The 17360-nt window shown below is 34.3% G+C and overlaps 1 protein-coding gene across 5 annotated transcripts in view; it reads right to left on the reverse strand.

Annotated features, from left to right (window-relative positions):
• Positions 1-17360, reverse strand: part of SH3GLB1 (SH3 domain containing GRB2 like, endophilin B1) — a 41620-nt gene that overhangs the window by 11714 nt on the left and 12546 nt on the right. For 2 of the 5 annotated variants that reach the window (XM_031969387.1, XM_031969386.1), the window contains exons 2-5: positions 14095-14236; positions 11896-12024; positions 6944-7077; positions 5646-5738 (exon numbers count right to left, since the gene is read on the reverse strand). In XM_031969387.1, the coding sequence (XP_031825247.1) occupies positions 5646-5738; positions 6944-7077; positions 11896-12024; positions 14095-14236 (498 nt within the window). Of the gene's footprint in view, positions 1-974; positions 1083-1388; positions 1476-5645; positions 5739-6943; positions 7078-11895; positions 12025-14094; positions 14237-17360 lie in introns of all 5 variants that reach the window. The other 3 variants (XM_031969384.1, XM_031969388.1, XM_031969385.1) reach the window with 3 other exon arrangements.

Raw genomic sequence — 17360 nt, forward strand, 5'->3', positions numbered from 1 at the left:
ATTTATTAGTATGTTGATTAAGATAACTGCCAACATGACTTCTGGCTCAAATTATGGATTCATACTTAGATGAGATTAACATTAACAGGGGCTATAATTGGATACTTTACATTGACACTACTAACTTTAGAAGAATAAACCCAAGTTATAATAATAATTCATGTTAAAAAAGCTGGGATATTAAATGTTGAAAACATAAGGTAATCTATAGCAAATTCCATAACAACAGTTGGAAAACGTTTGTTTTTGTTTTTCCTTCTATTTAACCTACGATCTTTAGCTGGATGCTCTGACTTTCCTTCTGGCTCTAACATTCTATGTATACTAAAACTTACACACTAATTTTAGCATTATGACAAACATTTTCATACATTCACATTTCTACTAAATAAGACAATGAAAATGAGTAAATGTATTCTCTTGCTATTTGAAAAATATGCTAATTTTCTTAAGAAGGACCTTAGTAACTGTGGTAGTAGAAACAGTGAAAAATCATCACAATTTGTATATATTTAGTATGTACTTTTTTTTTTTTTTTTAGTATGTACTTTTTAAAAATTATATTAAACCTGAGTATTATGTGCAGTTTCCCTATTTTTGGCAAAGCATTAATTTTTTTAAAGTTGTCATGCCTAAAGTGTCCTAATTACATTAAAGATTTTCTACTATTCCAGCTGGAGTAACACATGCACAGGTCACTGATATCCAATAATCATAATTGCTCAGTAAGTACTTGTTTACTAATATTGGAACTTGGACTGCTTTCAGATTTCAGTGCCTTAAGTTGAACTAATTTTAAATAACTTTAAAAAGTTATGTCTCCAGTGTCTCAAAAGACAATCTAAAATTATAGCAAATTAACTATAAAGTTTAAAAAAAAAATTCCCCCAAATTTGAGTCAGCATATATACTACAGCAGAAATATGAGCTGTGAAGAAAATAGCAGAAAAAAAACAAACTTCTCAACAACTCACTTCTGGCTCCTTTGTAGACCCACAAGAGAGGAGCTGGGATTGGGCAGGAGATGGGCAGCTGCTGGCTGAGTGCCTCCTCGTTGAGAGGCAGTAACAATACCCCCAATACTAGGATGGGAGAGAGAATGTTCTTATACTAAGCAAAGCTCAAATTCTGATGAAAACACTGGCCTACATACATCAAGGAAAGGCAGAAGAAAAAGTCTATTTTAGTATGTGATTATAGATTCTGACATCAACAACTGGTTTGTAAGCACAAAAAAGTTACTTTGATGACAAATTTTTATAGTTTGTTTTTACAATTAATATATAATTCTGAATGTCTAACTTTAGAAATTCAAAATGGAAAGAGATGTGAATAGCAAGAGAAGACAGTTCACTGAAGATGTAGAGAACATGGTAGGGCCAACAAACCTTCAGCCATTTTACATGCAGCAAGTTGAGCATGTAAGATAAATTTACCATAAAGTTATCTCCTTCAGGTTGAGTCGAATTTAGTTGCTTAAGTGTACAGATAAGAGACAAAGAACATATTATAACAACAAACACAGTGAAAGAGTATCTCTTTTGTACAAACAACACTAACCAAGATGAACAGATAAAATTTCTTTTAGAAATTGAGTAAACAGTTTGTACTATTCGTTTTTATTTAGGACACAAATTTAAAAATCATATCACTATCTAAGAAGGGGGAGGTCTAATTTAAATTAGGATAATGTAGAAGAATCTTGACTAGTCATCACAAGATAGGTTAAGGAAAAAAAAAGCAGCTTTGAAAATGCCAAACTTGTAACAACCAACTTCTAAATCTGTTCTACCTGGTCAAAGGTTTTCTATTCAAAAATCATTCTTCAGTTATGAATAAATAATTATAGGTATAATGTTCTTTTAACCAGTTTCAGGCAGTTAACTTCCCTAAAATAATATGAAAAACATGCACATCTGTTTATTTTTATTAAATATACTCAATGGCAATCTGTGGGAATAGGTCCAGACATTCTAAATGTTTATTCTATATTTATCAACTAGGTAACAACATAATGTGCTCAGTTTAGAAATTATAAATGCAGTCCATTTACAAAAAAATAGAGAAAATAATATAGAAAGCAGGATTGCAGCTTAGGATTAAAGTTAAAGGCATTCTCTTCCCTATTCATAACTTGGAAAAGTAGAACTCAAACACAATTCAATTAAAGGGATAAAAAATTATAAGTTGGAGACATTTCCAAATATGGTTACTGAAGGATGGAAAGGTAGACTAATATGTAACTGATAAAGTAAAAAGATATACTTAGTTTTGTCTCTTTCATGTAATTTTTAAATACATGAACACCCCTCCCCCCCCCAATTTAGAAAACTGCAATTTAGGACACTTTAAAATGTTTAATTATTGTCAGAAGGCAAGTTTTCCCCTTACTCTTTCCAATCTAGGAACACCTTAGAAGGCCATTAGATGCCATTGGGGCATCTTAAATTCCTGAACATACAAAACTGCTGTCAAATCAGAGGTCAAACATATCAATGTTTTTAACAGGTAGAATCAGGTATCTAAAACCATATGCTAATAAAGTTTACAAAAATACTTACATTGTGACGTGCTATAAAAAGTAATATGATATCCCCTTGGAAGAAATATATTTTAGTTAAAACAGCAGAATTTAATTCATTTTTGAATGATATTAGAATAATATAAAGTTTTTGCTGGGCAATTAAGACATGTAATGCATTTTTGGCTCCTAGTGACAACTGATTTTATCAGATGGATAAAACAGTATTTAAAAAAAACTGGTCTCTGGGTGCCACACAAAAGCAAAATTCATTCTTTACCTAAAAAAATATAAAATATGGCAATGGAAGATTCAGAATTGCTACTCTGATATGAGACTGATCACTTGGACTAGACTCAAATAAGCCTACCATGTTTATTCAGAAGCATATATGGCTCAGAATCTTAGTATCTCTTATTACTTCAATCAAACAACCAAAGAGAACATATAACTACATAAAGTCCATTTGACAGAACAAGACTGTAAATACTCACAGATTTATTATAGATTTTGAGCTAGAAGGAAACTCAAGAGATATAGTCTCATCTCTCCATTTAAACTAGGTGAAAACTGAGATCCAGTCATTCAAGGCAGAGAATGAATGAATGGCACATGTATCAAAGTCATAACAACATTTTAGGACTATCAAAGACATATAGTTTCTCTTGGACACTGATATGATAAACCGGAAACGGAAAAGCACCAAATCCAAGTTCTCAGCTCCCTGGATTCAGGGGCAAGTTGAAAGAAGGCGGCTTACTTTGTTCTGCCAAGCACTTGTTGAAGACTATCATGGCAGGACCTTCCAATCTTTTTACTTATGAAATTCTATGCTCTCAGACCTTTGTGTAAGCAGTCTAATCTTGAACAAATAATACACTGTTCATTTGAACAGAATTGCAGAACCTATTCCATAAGGACATACATCTAGCAAATATCTACTAAGCTACTGACTATAAATGTTTAAGGCCTTTGGAGAGGAAGATTCAAGAAAAATAGCTTAACCATGGGCAAGCCACTTAATGTCAGCTTCAATTTTCTTATCTTGGAAATGAGAAGTTAGAATTAAATTATCTTTATTCAAACTATAAATTTTCAAAATCAAATTCTAAAAGGCTAAAATTTCAACATTATCAGACTGCATATTAACAATTCTATTGATATTTCATCAAATCCACAATTTGCACTGTGATTCATTATTCTAAGATTAAAGTTGCAGTCAACTTAGATAGCTAGCAATGCTGAATTTTCTTACAAACAAACTTGTTCTGAAAACAAAGCTAATATTAAGATCTACAATTCAATGACACTGTAGAAATCCAAATCCAAATCTATCTAAGCACTTGGAATCAAGATTACACACCTACAAGTATGCGAGGAAAAAAAATTTTTTTACTCACATTGCACTTGTTCATAATGCTGAATCTGTTTGCACCTTGCCCCAGCTTCCTAGATTTTGTTATTAATGGCTTTCCCAGCATACCTCTAGACTTTAGAAAGCTTGTTGTAAGAGTTTCCCCAGTCAATTAGTTAAAGAACTCAATTTTTAACCTGCATATGTTTTCCTACAAGTAGTCTGTCCCTTTCCTCTTTTAAGTAACATACCTTATGGGAAGAACTTCCACTTTCTGCTTCCTTTGCAGAATTAGCAAGCTCTGAGCTGTCCAATGTTTTTCAAAGGCAAAAAAGTTTCATTTGTAGAAAATATCTCAAGTCATGTGAATATGAAGGAAAAATTGTATTTTGCAGTAAAGTGACAGAAGAACTAAATCTCTCTCTCTCTTTTTTTGCTGAGGCAATTGGGGTCAAGTGACTTGCTCAGGGTCACACAGCTAGGATGTGTTAAGTGTCTGAGGCCACATTTGAACTCAGGTCCTCTTGACTTCAGGGCTGGTGCTCTACCTACTGGGCTACCTAGCTGCCCCAGAAGAACTAAATCGCAAGAATTTTTGTAGTAGGTATAAACTGGTATTAATAAAGTTATAGAATAATAAAAATTAGTCCTAAAAAATTTAAAAAAAATTGTAACACCTTAAAATAGCCTTACAGAGGCAAATTAGAGTTTAAGTAAATAAGAAATTGGAAGGATATATCTCAAAGTAAAATGACTAACTAATACAGAATTCCAATTCTCATTCTTTCATATTAATAAATACTAAAACTCTGGGATTTTTTCAAAGGGTTTCAAAATTGCTTAGTAGGATAATTATTCAAACCCATTAGAGCAAAACTACCTAAGACCATTATCCCAATTTAACTTGCATACATATTGCTGTAGCAAGCCCTAGAAATTGTGTTTTGAAAGTAAAAATGTGCTTTTGATAACTATTTAATTTGCATGTTATCTTAGAAACTAATAAATAGATAAAAATGAATAACTTCAAAGGCAGTTAGGTGATGCAGAAGATAAAAGGTGGGTCTTGGCATTGACCTGAGTTCTAATCCTGTCTTAAACACTTACTGTATGACCCTGGAAAAGTGATTTAACCTCTATGTATTTTGGTTTCCTCATTTACAAAATGAAGAAATAATATCACCTATCTCCCACAAAGTAACTGGGTTAGAAATGATTTAAAATATGTCAAACACTTAGCCTTAAAGTCTGTATAAATGCTAACAATCATTATTATTTAAAAAGTTATAACCTCTTGTTTTAAGAGTTAAAACTCATGCTATTGCTTGGTTAGGAAAAAAAAGCAGATCTTGTCCCAGTTTCCCTTTAGGTACCATCTTCAATAGTTATCAAGAAACACAAAACACAATGTCCCCTTTCTTTTGCATCCATTGATAAAAAGGGCTATGTCTTAGTCATTATCCTCTTCATTTTCCATCTAGAACATGATATAGGGCAAGATATTAAACTGAATATGATAAGAGCTCTAAAGCAATGCCAATGATTATTTGCAGGAAGAGCAACATAACAAATACATACAGAGTCTCATTACTCTAAAGAGAATAATAATAATTTGGGGTGTGAAATATGGATGAATTTGATTTCAAAATAAAATTTTTCTTTTAGTCATACATACCTCATGTGATATAGTAACAATTCTGAGTACTTTTAAAAAATGAGGTTTTTTTTTTTGGGGGGGGGGGTTAATGATGGCTCCAAAACACTACTTACTATTGCTTTGGCCTCAGCCATTTTTGCCTTTTTTAGTCTGGTCTTTGCTGCATCCAAATCAAGTCTCTTATTGTGCAGTAGTTTCTTTTCTTTCTGTAAATATGAAAAAGAGCCCTTTCGAGAGTTAACAATTCAGCATGCAGAAAAAAGCAGATGAAACATTTTCTTTAGGCACTTCAGAGGTACAATGGCTACAATGCTGGACATAGAGTGAGGGGATGACTATTAGCCATGGGACCTTGGCCAAATTCCTTGACTTCTCTAAATCTTAGTTTCCTCCTATATAAAGTGGAGATTTAGGAATAAAACAGAATGTGGTTAAGAAATTCCAGCTTGATCCTAGAGAACTGATGAAAAATGGAGCTCCTTTCCATCTTCACAGAGATTGGGCCCTATGTGTGTGGGGAATAGCAAATATTCTCAGTTGATATGTAGATTTAGTTTTGATAAACTTTTAAAGATAAAGATCAATAATGTTTTTAAAAGAAGAAAGGTTGATACTTCTTTTGAGTAAGGCTAAAATGCTATAAGAAAATCAAGTGCTATTGACATTTAATTTTCACAACAACAAACATTTTCTAAAAACAACACATTGCCAAAATGTTTTAGAATGAAGGTTCTTGCAAATTAGCTAAAAGGTCTCAAAGTTAAATCAAGACGACAGTTTTCCCTCCTAGGTAGGTTTTAGCCTAGAGAGCACAGTGGGTTGAGTCTGCTGGAGGAAAAGCAGGAAAGAGAACGTGTCAAAACAATTGGGAAGAATTTGCTTCTTCCCATAATGTAGTGTTTCAGCATATTTCTTAGGAAATGATGCATAATTTCCACAAGTCTATCTGCCCACTGATTAGGTTGCCCTAAGGATTAAATAGGTGAGTATTTGGGATTTGTATACAGCTCCAGAATCCAGACATACAGAGTAACAGTATAGTGTGTTTTTGAAAACTGTCCTATGACTCAGGTGCTACTTAAATGACAGTCTTTGCCTTTCTTTGAATTTCTAGGAATCCTACTATAAATCCATTCATGGACAGAGACAAGGAGCTCCTTAATACTAACACTGTAGTCTTAACCACACTAGTTCTTTACTTTGGCCCAGCTTTTAATTCCCACTTCAATGCTACATATGCTGAACAAAGAGGATAACTTGAGATATTTTGTTTTAAAATTTCTGTCCCTATTACATCTATATAATTAAGATTTTTGAAATCAATCATTAAGAAGGTGAATATAGTTGCCAATACTTATTACGGTATGAGCACATATTTACTATTTTACAAAAACAAAAAGTTCCAACTCACAGCAATTGTTTTATAATCTCCTTCTATAAAGTTTCTTAAAGGAGTAAGAAAGTTTATTGCAGATGTTTGAATCAGTTCTCTGTCTGCCATTCCAATTCGTTTTTGTGTTTCTCCACATTTGATGAGGGCATTACCTGCAAAAGAAAACTTTATTTACCATCTTCTGGCAATGTGTAAAATAATTAAGCCCATACAATGAGAAGATAAAGCAGCAACTTGATTATTCAAAAATCAAATAGTTCTTATGAAACTATTATTTAAAACGATATAACCTCAAGAATACTTTAGTCCTGGAGTTAAGAGCAGCTGGATCCAAATCACACTTCTAATGCCTGCTTATCTGTGTGAACTTGGGCAAGTCACAACCTTCCAGTGCCTGAGTTTCTTCATCTGTAAAATGAGGGTGTTTGGCTAGATTGTCTCTGAGGTCTCTTCCAACTCTAAAGTTCTGATCCTATGGCTTAGAATTAGTTTAATTTTTAAACCAAGAAATAGTTTAAAGTTATTAATATATAATTGCTAGATGCCTTCCTATTAAATCAGTGAAAATTTAAGAAGTATTAAAATACATAATAGTATTAGAATAACTGAAGAAAACTGTTTATAAGATGTGAATGTTCACAAAATTCTTTATAAAGAATTTATAGAGAACAGGAATATATACACCTGAAAGTTGCCATTCATTCAGTAATAATACCCACTAGGTGCAAAATGCTGTATTAATTGAATTATCAAAAATGATAGTTCCCATTCTCAAGAATTCTACAATCTAAAAGTTATATATTTGTGTTGCCCAATCATTTCAGTCACATCTGACACTCTGTGATTTGGGCTTTTCTTGGCAAAGATACTAGAGTGATTTGCTTTTTCCTTCTCTAAATCATACAGATGAGGAAATTGAGGCAAACAGGGTTGCATTACTTGCCCAAAGTCATACAGCTAGTAAGTGCCTGAGGCCAGATTTGAACTCAGAATGATCAGTCTCCTGGCCTGGCGCTCTATCCACTGTGCCAACCAACTTACATAAAAGTTGTATGAGAAATACAAAGTAACAACTGACACTAGTTAGAATGAGAAAGGTTAGGCTGCATGTGAGATTTGGGAGAGAGCAATCTCTCTAATAGAAATATTAGAGCGTTAAGGAAAGAGAAGGGAAAGTAGAGGAAAGAGAGAATACCTGAGCAAAGTCTCAAGAGAAGTCTTACATAGGATGGCAGACTTGGGAGTTGGGAGGGATCACAGATGCCAGTGATGCCCCTATCTAATCTAGTCTGATGAAAGCGGCTTCAGGTCATGTCAATTTGGGGGGGGGGGGCAGTGGATATGCCCAATAAGGAGTACTGTATCCTGAGAAAGCCACTGACATAATAATAGCTAGCACAGATACAGCACTTTAAGTTTTATAAAATGCTTCACACAGGCTTATTTAATCCTCATAAGACGCCTGTGAGGTGGGCACTATTATTATTCTCATTTAACAATGAGGAAACTGAGGCAGGTAGCAGTGAAGTGACTTGCTCAGGCTCACAGAGCTAGTAAGTGCCAGGGTCAAGATTGGATGCAGGACCTCCTGATCCAGGTCCAGCACTCAACCAGTTTTTTAAAACTCGAGAGTTTTTTAAAAATCGAGAAAGATTGTAAGGGGATGAGCAAGCTCAGGGAAAAGGCAGGGAGTGTGTGAAAGTGAGGGAACAGAGATAGGACACTGCAGAAGCATAGGACTTGATGGGATATGACTCTTGACTAGGAGAGGATGCATGAGTACCCTTCCAAGAACAGCAATGAGTAGCTCAGTACAGAAAGGACATATACTTATGTGAGGAAATTCACAAAAGGGAATATAAGTCACAAAATTTTCAAAACAGGAAGAGGATGGACTAAAGGCCAAAGGGCTTAATTTCTTCTTGGAAATAATATGATATATTATGAAAAGGATATTTTGTGATCATTTAGTCAACAAAACAACAAGTACTTATTAAGTGCCTATAATATCTGTCAATAAAAATTATTATAAAAAAAAAGTGCCTATGATATACCCAGAAACTCTGCTAAGCACTGAGGAACCAAAGTGTGACAGGACCTCTTCTATTCTCAAGAAGCTCACAGTCTAGCAGGGGAGACAACATGTAAACCACTAAGTACAAACAAATTAAAAACAGGACAAACTGGAAATAAATCACAAAAAGAAGAATAAAAAGGACTTAGGATAGGCTTCTTTAACTGGTGGGATTTTAGTTCAAACTTGAAGGAAGCTAAGCCAGCCAGTGAAAATGTCCTAGAACTGGGAGACAGAGGCAAGGAGGTCAGCGGTTCTAGACTGTAGAATTACACAGGTAAAAACGTCTTGGGTAGTGAAAGGCTTTGAAGGACAAACAGGAAATTTGATCCTGGAGGTGAGAGAGAATAGGAAGTTAATTGAATAAGAGCATGACAAAGTCAGTTTGACAACTGATTCAGACACTGAAGAAGAGACTGGAGTGAGGAGACTGCTGAATCAGGGAGACCCAGAGCAGGAGTCTAGAAATGAGGTGACCTGGATAAGAAATAGAAGGTCTGCTTATCAAATCTGAAAATGTCATAAAGGCAGGGTCCGCTTGGATATCTTAGTCGGAATTCATAATAGGAGTAAATGAGAAGATCTACACTTAGATTCAAAAGCACCAACTATACAAGAACAGGATGGAGGAAGCATGGCTAGAAAAATCAGGGTGTGAGAAGAGACACAACCCAAATCTTAATCCGTGTGATATAGCAGCTCCACGACCAGGATGTAACAATCCCATTGTCTTCAGCTTTGATCAGACCAGATCTGGGCATCACACACTGTATAGACCCTGGCAAGGAGGAACATGGTCAGAAGAGACAGGAGACTGGGGATTGTTTTCCAATACAAAATTGAAGGAACTAAGGATGTTTAGTTTGAAGAAGCACACAAGTACTGGAGAAGGACACCAGTCTTCAAATATTCTAGGAAGACTGAACTTTTTCTGATTGGCTCTGAGGGAAAACTGGGAACGATGGGTAGGAGCTGCAAAGGCAGAGACTGTGGATCAAGAAGGAGGTGAATTTCCTGGAAACTAGGACTGCCCCAAAGTAGGCTCAGCCTGCCTCGGGAGGCACCAAACCTCTACCACGGCTGGCCATGGGGCCCATAGAAAGGACTCTTCTACTTGGATCTCTGACACCTCAGACTCTGACAGGCTTAACAACTGATTTGGCAACTGGGAAGTGGTAGGGGCAGGGAATAATCTGAGCAATGACTGAAGTTCCAAGTCTGGATGACTAGGAGATGGTGGTACAGACAATACATAGGAAATTTATAAGGAAGAGCAATGGGCTTTTGGGAAGTGGGGGGAGAAGAAGAGGGGGAAGTGAGGTAGTGAGGAATAAGATAATAGATATATTTAGTATTTAAAAAACTGAGTTTGAGGTGTTAGTTGGACATTCAGGTGAAGATGTCTTAAATCCTAAGAACCTTGGGATATGTCAGAACCATAGAAATAGGAGTTATCCAAATAGAGATATAGCAACTGAAGCAGACAAAATATTGGGTGAAGAAAGCCAAGGAGAGAGACATGAGGTAACTCAAAACATAGGTGGTGAAAGAGGAAAACAAAAGGAACCTAAGCCAAAGGAGATAGGAGGAAGGATGGTCACCGTTAAATTTAAGAACCACGATTAAGTGTGAAGAAGCAGGTCAATTCTCCTAAAGCCCCCACAGCTGTGAATTATAACACACTTGAAGGAATTGCAAATCAGCCTCTACTGACACAGATGTGGCTTGTGGATTGGGAATGAAATAAATGGGAGGCAAGAAGGAAGAGAAGGGAGGTCAGAGAATGCACCTGCCTCTCAGTCTCCTTGTATCATTATCATCCTCTCACATGAAGGTAGCTGTTCTGCTGGTCAGAATTAGATCCCCAGCACCCATTCTCTGGTGACTCCTGTAACACCCAGAAGCCACTAGCAAGTTGCTTCCCATAACAGTCAAATGCTTTCAGAAAAGTCAAGGAAAATAAAGATGGACAAAAAGATACTGAACACATGGCAGAATCAATGACAACTCTACTAAGAGGTAGAGTAAGAGCATCATGAGATGGTGCCAAGACTATCATGGCAAAAGAGAAAGAAGGCCAGCACCCTGGCACTAATTAGCATGATCTTAAGCTGAATTCATTTGTTTGGCTACCAGGGACTGATTCTTCTTTTCTGTAAAATGAAGAAGTTGAATCAGATCATTTTCAAGGTGGCTTTCAAATATAAAATTCAGTGAATAAGAAGTTTGTGATTAAAAAGAGGTAGACAAAGATTTATTTGACATCTGGCTATAATATAGATTTTGATGACCTTAAAAACTGTGAAGTAATCATTTGAATTCTTTCCTTCAAAAAAAGCATAGTTTAGAGATTTTATCTTAAGAACTAAAAGTCCAAAAGTTTATGTAAATCAGATCTTAAATATCTTTGGATCTCCAAGAAATCTAAATTTTGAGTACAATAAATGAAGCCTATGGAATCATAAATGTAAAAATATCGTATTTCAAATTCAATACTCAGTTCACTTTTTGCTCGAGTTTCAATTACTCAAAAAATATTTCACATATAAAATTATCTGTTCAGGACCTGTTCATAAACTGTACATAGCAGAAAAATTTTAATTACACTATGTATTAAAATGAAAATTTATGCTTAAGGATGAATGGTACAATGAATCAAATACTACTAAGTAGTAAAAAAATAAATGAATCTTCTAACTTAATCAAAGTTTTTAAAACAGACCTTTTACAGAATTCCATGGCTATGTTAATTTTTTTTTTTATTAAATTGTCCATCACTTCAAGTAACAATTGAATATCCCATATCTGAAGCTAAAGTGATTTCAAGTAAAATATCCTAAACAAGGATCCAATCCTATTATGAAGTATTTCTCATCAAATCTTAGTTTTCACTTACCATAAGCAGTTCCTGGGCCAAATTCATTCCCTGCATCAATCATGTATTGCCCCAAGACTTCTTGGTTGTTTGTACGACTTGGAGCTTTTCTATCCAACTTCTCATAAACAAACTCTTCTATTCTAGCATCTGGGAAAAAGTTAAGATTATAAACTTAAATTAAAATGCTGTTTTTATTTTAGTAAATTATTTTAAAAAGCATTTTGTTATGAACTATGCCATCTCTTCAAATAACTATGATTAAAACATAGATCTCATTGATTGTGAAAAATAGCACAAATATCTTATTTAACCATCAAAATATTAACACACCAAAATTCTTCCTCTTTAGAAGTTTATTTACAATGTCTTTTTTTTAAAATCAGGAATTAAACTTATTAAAAAATAACTGCTCACAATTTATTTTAAAAGGCAAAACTTTTCCTAGGGTTATATAAGAATCCTGTGGGATTTTAAGTTCTTAAAAAAAATCTGATAGGAACAGTTATTTTCAAGTACAAACTCTTTTGTACATTTAGACTTTTCTTTCAAATCTACTAAATGTTTGCCTTTGAATGAAAAACAATTTTATAGCTCTGTATCCCAGATTTAGAAAATATAAATACAAACTATTTCTAAGTTTAGAAGAGAAAAGCTATTAGAGAATGAGAATAACATACAAGTCTCTTCTACCTTAAACTAATCTGTTAGGTGTGGTTAAAAGTCTCAAAAACTAAATATAGATGTGAGAGTCTGTAAATGATCCAGGTCAGACTATGAAATTGGCCTGATGTTAGCAATAATAACACACATGTATTAAATTTAATTTAGTTTGCATCAATAAAACAGCTTCATTCTTCCTATCTTCCTGCAAAAAATTTACTTCTGTTGGATGCTAATATTAGAGTAATAATGATTTCTATGGTAGATTGTTGCTGCACAGTAGAAACTACTTAGACATATTTGTGATGTGGGAGAATGAAGGGTTGCTTACACATTTCAAGTACTGAATTTAGGATTGATATATAACTTTAAGTTAAATCTGATTAATAGGCAACTATGAAATATTAATAAAATTCATTTTAAAGTAGTAAAGTTGAATATCTACTTGGGTTTTAAGTAAAAATGAGTGACTTCAGGATTATCTTACTGTGGATTACTAATACATATAAAAGAAATTTTGTTATCATAAAGGAAGGTATTAAAATAAAAATATTTATTTTTTCTTTCCTTCCTTCTAAACTACGAACTAGCTACATAAGCATGAAAGATTAACATTCCTCCAATGAAACTAAATCTCACTTTATGTCTGTTAAAAAAAACAAAACTACATAACCTAAGAAAAAATCCAGAACCTTTAGTAGTACTTCTAATCACTCTTGAACTTGATGTTCAAATTGTAGTAATAAATACTGTCTAAAATTTTAAAATTCAAAAGAAATATCTAATAATTCAAATTCATGCAGTCAACATATCATGGTAGAAAAAAGGAGGAGAATTAGGCAAGGAAAAAATTCACATAGCTGATTCCCATCAAACATTTGTCATGTGTTCTCTTCTCCTCATTCCCCCTCAAAATAGTATAACAGTAAATTGAATATTTGACTGGTTTTAAAAGCCTCAAGTATTAGTTCTGTTTCTACTGCTAATAAGCTGAGCAACACTGAACAAGTCCACCTAACCTTTCTGAGACTCAATTTCTTCATCTATAAAACAGAGATAAAAATTACCTGATCTAAAATTCTATGGTTGGACAAATATGAAATAACCCTAATGTATCTTATCTGGAATGATTCAGAAAGATTTCTAGCTCCAAGCAAACAGAAGGATTTGTTTACTTTTGTGGGCCTTCCAAACATGTTTCTTAAAATTCATTGAGCTCATAATTTGAAAAGTGATTGAGCTTGTATTTTAATTATTGTTATTGGGCATAAATTGAATTTTATTCTGATTGTATTCAGTTACACAAGATTCCAGAAAACCTTCAAATACTGTCATTATATACATTAGATATGAAAATAGATAAAATATGATATATATGTTAATAAAATATGATAATATGTTAATAAATAACTCTTTTTTTTCACTCAAAAAGAAAGACTTCCCAAAATCTAATCATTAAAAGACCCATTAAAGCTAAATAAGGATGATATAGCAGAGGTAGTACTTTAAATAAAATTTGCCAAATAGAACCAAATAGAAAGAAAAAAGGTTCCTTACTAGGATTTGGCTGCAATAGCACTTCTGTTTGCTTCATAATTTTTTCTGTCCAATGTTTGGTGCATTCAGCTTTGCTAAGAAGATTCTCTAAGTGAGCATCCAATTCAGTCTTCTCTGCCTGACCAAGCTTTTCTTCTGTGAACTGTTTTTGATAATAAAAAAAAAAGAAGAAGGAGAAGAAGAAATTATCCCTCAAGCTGAGTTGAAAAACAATGAGTAATTTTATAATCAACAATATACACAGACAGTCCCCAACTTGTGATTAAGACATATTCTAAAAGACTAATCACCTGCAGCATGTTTGAAAAGCAGAATATACAACACAGAGGTCAGGTATCCTTAAAGATCAGATATCCCAACAACTTAACAGACTGACATGATCATTGAAAGGGGAAGCTGGATAGAGAGGGAAATCATTAGTATACAAACAAATAATGGGAAGGTGGAGTGCAAAGATCTTAAATGGGTTATGGACCATAAGCTCTTACCTTGATTCTACTGCTTTCTAAGCTTCCCTCAATAGAAATTTGCCTGAAGTTGTGAATTTCTATTGAGGGAAGCTTAGATAATTTCTTCATCTTCTTCTTTTTTTATAATTTATAAATAGCCACAAGCTGTTCAGGCCATAAGCAATAAGCTCTACTTTGTACAATGTCCCCAAAGGTGTGAAGCCTAAGTTATCTGGAACACCTTGTTATATGGGTGCTATCCTAGAAAACAACAGACAGGAACCCTGCTGTATCGGGGAGATAAATGTTATTTACTGATCCATAACAACAAAATTACACATAATTAGTGCTTCATAGTTTACAAGCATTCACAGTCACCATGCAGATAGATAGTATATTTACTGTCAAGTCCACTGCACAACGAGGAAAAACTTAAACCACAATTATATCACAGGAATGTATGGCTCATTTCTTCAGGGAGCGTGAGGGAATTCAAAAATTATTTTATCTTTTACAGCAACATCTCTTCAATGATCATAAAATACGTTTTTTATTCAATCAAAAGAAACCAGAATTTAATTAAATATTTAAAAAATAACAATCTTATTTTAAACGAAAAAAAGATTTCTTTTTAGAGAAATCTGGATATTTCCAGGCTCAAAGCCACTGCCTGTGGGCACCCTTAAGGTTTCGAATCCTCTTTTTATCTGGTGTATTTTCCATTATATCATCTTGAGATCCTTCTTGATTCCCACTTCCTTCTAAGTCCCAGAAAGGATTAGCGAAAGGGATGTGAGTGGTGACCTTTCCCCTAGAATAGGCAGGGTATGCCCATATATTCCTAAACCACTGCACAGTGTTTGGGAATTTAAGACTACTGCTTCTTCCTCCCACTTTTAAGATTAACTTGAAAAGCTATATTTTTATATTCTAGAAACTGTGAATTTATTTAACTGGAAATGACCATTAATCGCTTTTTTTTTTTTAATTATCCTTAAATTCAATAGCCAATTGGTTCAATTTGAAAAGCAGTCAAGGTTTTTTTTTTTTTTTTTTTTGGTAAAAACACTTTAAAGCCCAAGGAATCTGAGAGTTCAATATTTATGGAAATCTTTTTTTTCTCTCACTCCATGAATTCTGTAAACATGAATAGGGAAATCAACTTAACTAATTACTCTACACTTGGTTTTCCAGAAGGCACTGAGTTTTCTTTCATTACATGCATAATCATAGTGGGGAAGAGTATATTAGAATAGGAGAAAGAGTTAATTATCTCTCTGGATTAAAGGGGATTAATTGATTCCAATACTGGAGTTCATACTCAAATCCTTTAGAAGTCAGAAGACTTGGGTCAGGTTGAGGTTCTGACACTACTTGCATGACCTTGTACCTGTAATTTAACCCCTTCTGAGTTTTAGGTTCCTCAGTGGTAAAACAGGAACAACTCACCTACTCAGACAACAAAGATACTATGAAGATTAAATGAAATAATTTCACGTGAAAGCACTGTAACAGAAAAAAAAAAACTAGATGAGCTATTATTATAATTATTATACTAAGAACCTAAGAGAGAAAACCTAAAGAGGATATAAAACAAAAACAGAAACTGATTGGGGTTTCTAGGTGATTTCTCTCTATACAAGAAAGTACCACAAAATAAGTCACAATAGGAACCTAGTGAGCTTAAAGGCATTTAATAAAAGAATAACATTTTGAAATATTATGGGATTGAATACCAACAATTACCCAAATTATTATAGCAACTACTGTAATTTCCTAAAAGATATCCTACTCTGTGACTTCAGAATTGGGTAGTCAAAGAAAAATAACATTGTCTTGAGGGGAAAAAAAGGGGGAGCTATTTAAAAAGATGGATGGATGGATGGATCCATCCAAAGTGGATAGACAAGGATCTCACTGGTTAATTTAGCTTTTCAGGGGGAGAAGGGAATGCTCACATATAAGATAGAAATAAGAATGAACAAAAACCAAATTTTATCCCAAAGACCAAAAGCTACAGGGAAAACCAAGATTGATGGCGAGACCTAGCTATAGGGCAACTGGGCTTGAATCATGGTATAGTCCTGGGTGATACAGTGTCCCATCACTTAATCGGTCCATCTCCTCAGCTGTTAGAAAAACAAACAACAACAACAAAGAAGAAAAAGAAAAGAAAAAATGGGGGGGGGGAGATTCAGGGAAAGAAAAATCACTTGAATCAAGGATCAGAAAAGGAAGTGAGTTATGAAATGAGAGAGAAGGGTGATGGAAAGTCAGCTCACTTGAATTTAAAAAAGCTTTGAAAACTCAGGATTTGTGGGAGAATGGGGTAAGGTATGCAAGGACAGCACTCTGATAGAGGGGATACCTATACTGAAGAGATCACATATTCATCAGAGAATTTGCCTTCCTTCTTTCCTCCTATCCCCCTGGTGCAGTCCCTCATTGTCTCATGCATTAGTTGCTGGGGAGTCCGTCTTCCTCCAGTCTCTCCCCATTCCAATCCATTCTCCATGCCACCAAAGTGATTTTCCTAAAGCACAGGGGTGATCATGTCACTTCCTACTCAAAAAACTCCAGTGGCTCCCTATTATCTCCAGTATTAAATACAAAATCCTCTGCTTAATATTGAAAGCCCTGCCAAATTGAGCCCCAGCCTGCGCGACAGGCTTCTTATAGCTTCCTGCCATGTACTTTTACATCCAGCAATACTAGCTTCCTGGCTGTCTCACAGACAGTCCATCTCTCTGACCATATAAGGGATAAAGCATCAGGCCTAGAGTCAAGGAAACCCGAGTTTAAAACCAGCTTCAGACA

The sequence above is a fragment of the Sarcophilus harrisii genome, chromosome 4, assembly GCF_902635505.1.
Source record: "Sarcophilus harrisii chromosome 4, mSarHar1.11, whole genome shotgun sequence".
Lineage (NCBI taxonomy): Eukaryota > Metazoa > Chordata > Mammalia > Dasyuromorphia > Dasyuridae > Sarcophilus > Sarcophilus harrisii.